Source organism: Osmia bicornis, unplaced genomic scaffold, assembly GCF_907164935.1.
Source record: "Osmia bicornis bicornis unplaced genomic scaffold, iOsmBic2.1, whole genome shotgun sequence".
NCBI lineage: Eukaryota > Metazoa > Arthropoda > Insecta > Hymenoptera > Megachilidae > Osmia > Osmia bicornis.
Window position 1 is genome coordinate 30,201 of NW_025791315.1, and position 9,522 is coordinate 39,722.

The 9,522-nt window shown below is 40.2% G+C and overlaps 1 protein-coding gene across 1 annotated transcript; it reads right to left on the reverse strand.

Annotated features, from left to right (window-relative positions):
• Nucleotides 1-5,366: 5,366 nt before the first annotated feature.
• Nucleotides 5,367-8,741, reverse strand: LOC123988949. Its single transcript, XM_046289708.1, has one exon. The coding sequence runs from the start codon at nt 8,739-8,741 to the stop codon at nt 5,367-5,369; it is 3,375 nt and encodes a 1,124-aa protein (XP_046145664.1).
• Nucleotides 8,742-9,522: the final 781 nt, after the last annotated feature.

Genomic DNA, 9,522 nt, shown 5'->3' on the forward strand with positions numbered 1-9,522 from the left:
GATATTGTTATTAAATGTATATTACATATCTAATGTAGATATAGTAATAACGAAACTGTTATTATATGTACATTGATCTGTGGGATTAAATCAGTATATTACATTACATCTGATGTAGATATATTAATAATGATATTGTTATTAAATGTGTATTACATATCAAATGGAGATATAGTAATAACGATACTGTTATTATATGTATATTGATCTGTGGGAAGGTATCAGTATATTACATTATATCTATTGTAGATATAGTAACTACGGAACTGCCATTATATGTACATTGATCGGTGGGAAGGGATCATTATATTACATTATATCTAATGTAGATATAGTAATAATGATATTGTTATTAAATGTATATTACATATCTAATGTAGATATAGTAATAACGATACTGTTATTATATGTACATTGATCTGTGGGAAGGTATCAGTATATTACATTATATCTAATGTAGATATAGTAATAACGAAACTGTTATTATATGTACATTGATCTGTGGGTAGGGATCAGTATATTACATTATATCTAATGTAGATATAGTAGTAACGAACTGTTATTATACGTACATTGGTCTGTGGGATTAAATCAGTATATTACATTTCATCTGATGTAGATATAGTAATAAAGGTATTGTTATTAAATGTATATTACATATCTAATGTAGATAGAGTAATAACGATACTGTTATTATATGTACATTGATCTGTGGGAAGGGATCAGTATATTAAATTTCATCTGATGTAGATATAGTAATAATGCTATTGTTATTAAGTGTACATTGGTCTGTGGGATTAAATCAGTGTATTACATTTCATCTGATGTAGATATAGTAATAATGATATTGTTATTAAATGTATATTACATATCTAATGTACGTGTAGTAATAACGATACTTCCATTATATGTACATTGATCGGTGGGTAGGGATCATTATATTACATTATATCTATTGTAGACATAGTAATAATGATATTGTCATTAAATGTATATTACATACCTAATGTAGATATAGTAATAACGATACTGCCATTATATGTACATTGATCGGTGGGAAGGGATCATTATATTATATTATATCTAATGTAGATATAGTAATAATGGTATTGTTATTAAATGTACATTGGTCTGTGGGATTAAATCAGTATATTAAATTTCATCTGATGTAGATATAGTAATAAATGTATATTACATATCTAATGTAGATATAGTAATAACGATACTGTTATTATATGTATATTGATCTGTGGGAAAGGTATCAGTATATTACATTAAATCTATTGTAGATATAGTAATAACGAAACTGTTATTATATGTAAATTGATCTGTGGGAAGATATCAGTATATTACATTATATCTAATGTAGATACAGTGATAACGAAACTGCTATTATATGTACATTGATCTGTGGGTAGGGATCAGTATATTACATTATATCTAATGTAGATATAGTAATAACGATACTGTTATTATATGTATACTGATCTGTGGGAAGGTATCAGTATATTACATTATAACTATTGTAGATATAGTAACTACGAAACTGTTATTATATGTACATTGATCTGTGGGAAGGTATCAGTGTATTACATTATATCTATTGTAGATATAGTAATAACGAAACTGCTATTATATGTACATTGATCTGTGGGAAGATATCAGTATCTTACATTGTATCCAATGTAGATATAGTAGTAATGATATTGTTATTAAATGTACATTGGTCTGTGGGAATAAATCAGTATATTACATTACATCTGATGTAGATATATTAATAATGATATTGTTATTAAATGTATATTACATATCTAATGTAGATATATTAATAATGATATTGTTATTAAATGTACATTGGTCTGTGGGATTAAATCAGTATATTCAATTTCATCTGATGTAGATATAGTAATAATGATATTGTTATTAAATGTATATTACATATCTAATGTAGATATAGTAATAACGATACTGTTATTATATGTACATTGATCTGTGGGAGGTATCAGTATATTACATTGTATCCAATGTAGGTATAGTAATAATGATATTGTTATTAAATGTACATTGATCTGTGGGAATAAATCAGTATATTACATTACATCTGATGTAGATATATTAATAATGATATTGTTATTAAATGTATATTACATATCAAATGTAGATATAGTATAACGATACTGCCATTATATGTACGTTGATCGGTGGGAAGGGATCATTATATTACATTATATCGAATGTAGATATAGTAATAATAGTATTGTTATTAAATGTACATTGGTCGGTGGGATTAAATCAGTATATTACATTACACCTGATGTAGATATATTAATAATGATATTGTTATTAAATGTATATTACATATCAAATGTAGACTTGGTAATAACGATACTGCCATTATATGTGCATTGATCGGTGGGATGTGATCATTATATTACATTATATCTAATGTAGATATAGTAGTAACGAACTGTTATTATACGTACATTGGTCTGTGGGATTAAATCAGTATATTACATTTCATCTGATGTAGATATAGTAATAAAGGTATTGTTATTAAATGTATATTACATATCTAATGTAGATAGAGTAATAACGATACTGTTATTATATGTACATTGATCTGTGGGAAGGGATCAGTATATTAAATTTCATCTGATGTAGATATAGTAATAATGGTATTGTTATTAAACGTACATTGGTCTGTGGGATTAAATCAGTGTATTACATTTCATCTGATGTAGATATAGTAATAATGATATTGTTATTAAATGTATATTACATATCTAATGTACGTGTAGTAATAACGATACTTCCATTATATGTACATTGATCGGTGGGAAGGGATCATTATATTACATTATATCTATTGTAGACATAGTAATAATGATATTGTCATTAAATGTATATTACATATCTAATGTAGATATAGTAATAATGATATTGTTATTAAATATATATTACATATCTAATGTAGATATAGTAATAACGAAACTATTATTATATGTACATTGATCTGTGGGAATAATACAGTATATTACATTACATCTGATGTAGATATATTAATAATGATATTGTTATTAAATGTGTATTACATATCAAATGGAGATATAGTAATAACGATACTGTTATTATATGTATATTGATCTGTGGGAAGGTATCAGTATATTACATTATATCTATTGTAGATATAGTAACTACGGAACTGCCATTATATGTACATTGATCGGTGGGAAGGGATCATTATATTACATTATATCTAATGTAGATATAGTAATAATGATATTGTTATTAAATGTATATTACATATCTAATGTAGATATAGTAATAACGATACTGTTATTATATGTACATTGATCTGTGGGAAGGTATCAGTATATTACATTATATCTAATGTAGATACAGTGATAACGAAACTGCTATTATATGTACATTGATCTGTGGGTAGGGATCAGTATATTACATTATATCTAATGTAGATATAGTAATAACGATACTGTTATTATATGTATACTGTTCTGTGGGAAGGTATCAGTATATTACATTATAACTATTGTAGATATAGTAACTACGAAACTGTTATTATATGTACATTGATCTGTGGGAAGGTATCAGTGTATTACATTAAATCTATTGTAGATATAGTAATAACGAAACTGCTATTATATGTACATTGATCTGTGGGAAGATATCAGTATATTACATTGTATCCAATGTAGATATAGTAGTAATGATATTGTTATTAAATGTACATTGGTCTGTGGGAATAAATCAGTATATTACATTACATCTGATGTAGATATATTAATAATGATATTGTTATTACATGTATATTACATATCTAATGTAGATATATTAATAATGATATTGTTATTAAATGTACATTGGACTGTGGGATTAAATCAGTATATTCAATTTCATCTGATGTAGATATAGTAATAATGATATTGTTATTAAATGTATATTACATATCTAATGTAGATATAGTAATAACGATACTGTTATTATATGTACATTGATCTGTGGGAAGGTATCAGTATATTACATTGTATCCAATGTAGATATAGTAATAACGATACTGTTATTATTTGTACATTGATCTGTGGGAAGGTATCAGTATATTACATTGTATCCAATGTAGATATAGTAATAATGATATTGTTATTAAATGTATATTACATATCAAATGGAGATATAGTAATAACGATACTGCCATTATATGTACATTGATCGGTGGGAAGGGATCATTATATTACATTTGTACACGCGTTTCGTCGCCGTGAGAAAGGAGGCGATTGGAAGACTCCGTGTGGTAAAGAGGTGCCGGACGTTAGGACGATGCGGTTTTCAAAAAAGAGCCAGGGTTGGTTTTGAATGACCCAAATGTATTTGCACTCGACGTTTTCGATGGTTGTACAATGGTTGACAAATGCTTAAGTCTAAGTTTAATAAAAGTGAAATACTTTAAGCGCGATTTTATTTCTGTCCGCGTATTCCTGAAGCAGAGAGTTCGGAGTTTCGGAGAAAAGCGTAGCGCGGTGTTTCGGCGACCGAAGACTGGCTGAGAATCAAGAGTTAAGTGGTTAAAATCGACCTGCTTAAATATTGAAGAGTCCCCTTTGTTCCAGGGGCCTCCCGCCCCCTCTCCGCCGAACTCGTCACGCTCCGTCGGCCCGCCGAGTCGGCGAAACGGTAGCGAGGTGACATGTAAACACCTTGGACAAAGGGGGAGCCTATTGCGTTATTGTGGAACGGTTTGGATTCCAAATAGAAACTATTATTAGATAACCAGAGTGATTTATAGTAGTCTATTTCTAGAATCCATAAGCGATCAGCAGTCTTTAAAGAGGTATTGTTAACCTTAACCGTTTTAAACTAAGTAAACGATTTCAAATTTGAAACGTTCGGTTTTCGCTCGAACATACCGCCCGCCTTCTTCGATGCACGAAGAACAAAGGTACTAAAGCTGGGGTCCAAAGTTATGTAAGATAGAAAAGAGTCAATGAAAAGCAAAGGCGTAGAGAATAACAATTATCCCTTTGGCATACATCTAACGACGCGAAGAGATACCGAGTTGCGCTGTAGTGCGATGGTAGGCGCGTGCAAGCCGCGGTAGGCATGAAACGAAAATTCCGAAGTTGAGCTTTCCAAGTGTAAGCGCAAGCTTACTTAACGCCATCTCTTGCACGCAGCACCGCATTACGGTACCAGTTGTACTAAAGCTCTAAGTGTAACTTTGCGCTAAGGTAATTTTAATATATAGAATGCAATAAACGTAACATACGAGCAAATGTAAACGTGAAGATACAAGAATACTAGAATAAACTAAGCGTAAAAGAAATGAAAAGAAAAATCGACGCGCAATTTTATTAGGTGGCGTCGGACGGCGGAACCGGGAGGGGGCAAATCTTTACGATTGGCCGAAGTACTGTGCCTCCTTTCGTGCGTATAGTGACCACCCTTACTTGCCCATCTTTTCCTGGGTGAAGGGCCTCAACGCGTCCCAACGGCCATTTTGCCGGGGGCATTAGTTCGTCGCGGATTAAGACAAGATTTCCCACCTCGAGATTTGGTCGGTGTCGGCGCCACTTCGGGAGTCGATGGAGGTGCTGAAGGTACTCGCGCCTCCACAGGTGCCAGAATTGTGCCCGCATGAGGTTTAGCTGTCTCCACCGTCCGCTGAGTGAAGTGTTGTGCGTTGTGCTGGAAGCCTCAGGTTCGGGAACGGAGCTGGGCGTTTCCCCGATGAGAAAATGGCCGGGCGTCAGGGCACCCAATTCCGAGGGGTCGTCCGAAAGAGCGAAGAGAGGCCTTGAGTTGACGCATGCCTCTATTTGGCAAAGAAGTGTGGAGAGCTCCTCGTAGGTGAGTGTAGAGTCCCCCATTATTCTTCGAAGGTGGTGTTTTACTGATTTAACGCCTGCTTCCCACAGGCCCCAGAAGTGCGGTGCGTAGGGCGGAATAAAGCGCCAGCTGGTCCCGTCCTTGGCCAGCAGGGAGGCCGCTTCTTGGTAGAAGTTCGAGGCCTGTTGAAACAGCGAACGAAGTTCTCGGTCGGCTCCCTGGAAGGTCGTGCCGTTGTCGCTGAGCATGGTAGCGCAACGGCCTCGTCGGCTGGTAAAACGCTTGAAAGCTGCAAAGAAAGCAGACGAGGTTAGATCTGAGACTGCTTCGAGGTGGAGTGCCCGGGTGCTTAAGCAGACGAAGAGTGCGACGTAGCCCTTATAGGACTTGTGACCACGCCCCGCTGTGGTACGTATTTTGACTGGTCCGGCGTAGTCCACTCCAGTGGTCAAGAAGGCTCGTTGTGGGGCTGTGCGGGTGTTAGGAAGATGGCCCATGAGTTGACCGCCTGCCCGTCCGCTGAAACGAGCACATTTGACGCATTTTTTGATTTCAGCCCGAACCAGAGATCTCCCACGCAGGATCCAAAACTGACGGACCATGTGGCTTCTGGTCAGCTGCGGTCCGCCATGGAGAGTACGTAGGTGGGCGTCCCTTACTAATAGCGTTGCCAGGGGGCAATTCCTCGATACAAGGTAAGGATGCCTTTCGTCAAACGGTAGTAGAGCGTTGGCCAGTCGTCCTCCCACTCTGAGTAGACCTTGTTCATCTAGGAAGGGCCTTAGGGATGCCAGTGGCGAAGACCTCTTCAGCTCTCTATGTCCCTGAAGATGGCTTAGTTCTTCCCCAAAGTAGGCTTGCTGCGAGACCCGAAGAGCGGCTCGGAGGGCGGAGGCGCGTTCTTCCGCCTTGATGAAGCCGCTTTCGCACGGTCTTTTCCGGGCGAGGTTGCTGAACCTAAAGCAGTAGGCTAGTACCGTTAGAAGCCGGGAGAGCGAGGAATACCTGGTAAGGAGCTCATCCGAGTTGTCTTCCACGGCAAGATGTACTGTGACCTTGCGTTGTTCCAAGTCCGTGGTCTCGCTTTTTTTCAGGCATTCGGCTGGCCACTGGTTGGATGATTTAGAGAGCCAGGAAGGTCCTTGCCACCAGAGTTCGGCCCTCAAGAGGTCAGCTGGAGAGATCCCTCGTGTGGCCAGATCTGCCGGGTTGTCCGATGATGCCACGTATTTCCAAAAGTCGGGTGGAAGCTCGGACTGGATGTCGGAGACCCGATGGGCTACGAAAGGCTTCCACTGTGAGGCGTGTCCTCGGATCCAGTATAGGCAGACGCTGGAATCTGTCCACGCCTGCATCCTGACAGGTAGGTCGAGTCCCTCCTTGACCCGAACCATTAGTTTGGACAGCAAAGAGGCGCCACACAGCTCAAGTCTCGGGATGGTTGCGGTTTTGACCGGGGCCACCTTGGTTTTGGCCACCACAAGCGAAGTTCTGACCTGGCCTTCGTGTTCAACTCGCAGGTAGACCGCCGCTGCGTACGCCCGTTGGGAGGCATCACAGAAGCCGTGAAGCTCCAGGTTTGGTTGGCTTTTGGAAGAAGTGAAGATCCAGCGCGGTATGGTGATAGTTTCCAGCTGGTCCAGTGAGTGCCTGAAGGTCTGCCAACGTGTTTGGATGTCCTCAGGAAGAGTTTGATCCCAGTCGGCGCCCAAGATCCAGAGATCCTGCATGAGGATTTTTGCGGTGACCAGCACCGGGGCCACCCAACCGAAGGGGTCGAAAAGGCTGGCGACCTCGGAGAGTATGGACCGCTTCGTTGATGCCGGTGGGGAGTCCGCCTGAGGCGCGACCCGAAGCGAGAAGGAGTCGGTTGTCGGATCCCAGTTGACCCCTAACGTGGCGATTCCTGGCCATTCCTGGAAGAGGTGCTGGTCGGAGGCGCCGTTCTCCCTTAACTCTGGTACGTTCGACGCCCACTTGCTCAGGTTAAATCCGCCAGCCTGGAAGATCTGAATGACCTGGCCTTTTACTTGCAGGGCTTCGTCGACGTCGTCTGCTCCAGCAAGGATATCGTCGACGTAAGTGTGCCGGCGAATGGCGGCCGCTCCCAGTGGCAACCGGTCCCCTTCATCCTCCGCCAGCTGGTTGAGCACCCTCAAGGCCAAGAAGGGCGCACAGGCTGTTCCGTAGGTTACTGTGATGAGTTGAAAGTCCTGCACTCTTTCATCCGGACCAGTTCGCCAAAGAATCCGTTGCCATTTCGTGTCCTCCGGATGAACCTGGATCTGACGGAACATTTTCACCACGTCTGTAGTGAAAACGACCTTGAAGATACGCCACCGTGTCAAGACCATCCAGAGGTCTGCTTGGAGCTTCGGCCCTGCGGACAAACAATCATTAAGCGAGTATCCTGAAGCGGTTCGGAAGGAGGCATTGAAGACGACCCGTAGTTTTGCCGTAGGGTCGTGCCGCTTGACGACCGCATGATGCGGGAGATAATACGCCGATTCCTCCTTGGCCGTTTCCGGGACTGCCTTCATGTGCTGCAGCGACAGGTATTCTTCCAGGAATTTGCCGTACTTATCCTTTAATGCGTGGTTCGAGGCTAATCGGCGTTCGCAATTGAACAGGAGCTTCAGCGCGGATGTCCTGGAAGGCTTCAGCGAAGCGGCAGGCTCCCGTACGAAAGGTAGGCGTACCACATAGCGTCCATTTTTGTTTCGTGCATGGGTCCCCTTGAAGTGCCGTTCGCACTTCTCCTCTTCTTCCGACATTGGGGGGCGGTCGTGAACTTCCTCTAGCTCCCAGAAACGCTGGAGCAGCGGACCGATGTTAGCTTCGGTCCGGCAGTGGAAGGTATGCGCCTCCTCTTGAGCTGTGGCGGAAGATGTGGTTCCCATAAGGACCCAGCCGAAGGGTGTAAGCTTCGCCGTGGGCGTTCCTAGTGATCCCGTTCGAGTGCCGTCCGCGAAGAGAGCTCCACAGACATCTGCTCCCAGGATGAGGTCCACGCGAGCCGGCACGCCATATTCTGGATCCGCTAACGGAAGACCCTTCAGGTGTGGCCAAGGTTGTGGGGTGACTCGATGGGCTGGCAACAAAGACGTTAGTTTCCGCAACACCAAGGCCCGAACCGACAAACGGAAGCCGGACGGATGGCGGGGTCGTACTACCAAGGAGACCTCGCCTGTAGAGACCCCGTTCTGGTTTTCTTGGACGCCGGAGATGGCAACTCTTACCGCCCGCCGTGGCAAACGAAGGGCCTGAACCACCCAAGAGGAGACAAGCGAAGCGTCGCACAGTGGGGCAAAAAACTTACCTGCGGACAAATCAATTTTTAGGCTACACTTTTCATTCGATTTGGATACTTTTTTTTTCCAGTGAAAGCTAATTAAATTCCGAAGAAATTTGTGAGAGTAGATTTTTGATATAAGTTTTTAAAATTTTTTTATTCAGCAACAAAGTTAAAAAAATTTTTTTTAACTTTTTCTAAACACGACTTTTCAAAAGATTCTCGGATTTCTTTTTAAATAGGTTATTATTAGTGTAAGAAACTGTTTGGTAACAATTTTCAGTGGTTTAGAATTAATAAAAAAATTGGTTTTAATGTTATAAGCGAATTAATGAACCGCATTCATTTTCAGACCCTTCAAATCTATAGGTTTGCTATAAAATGTTCCA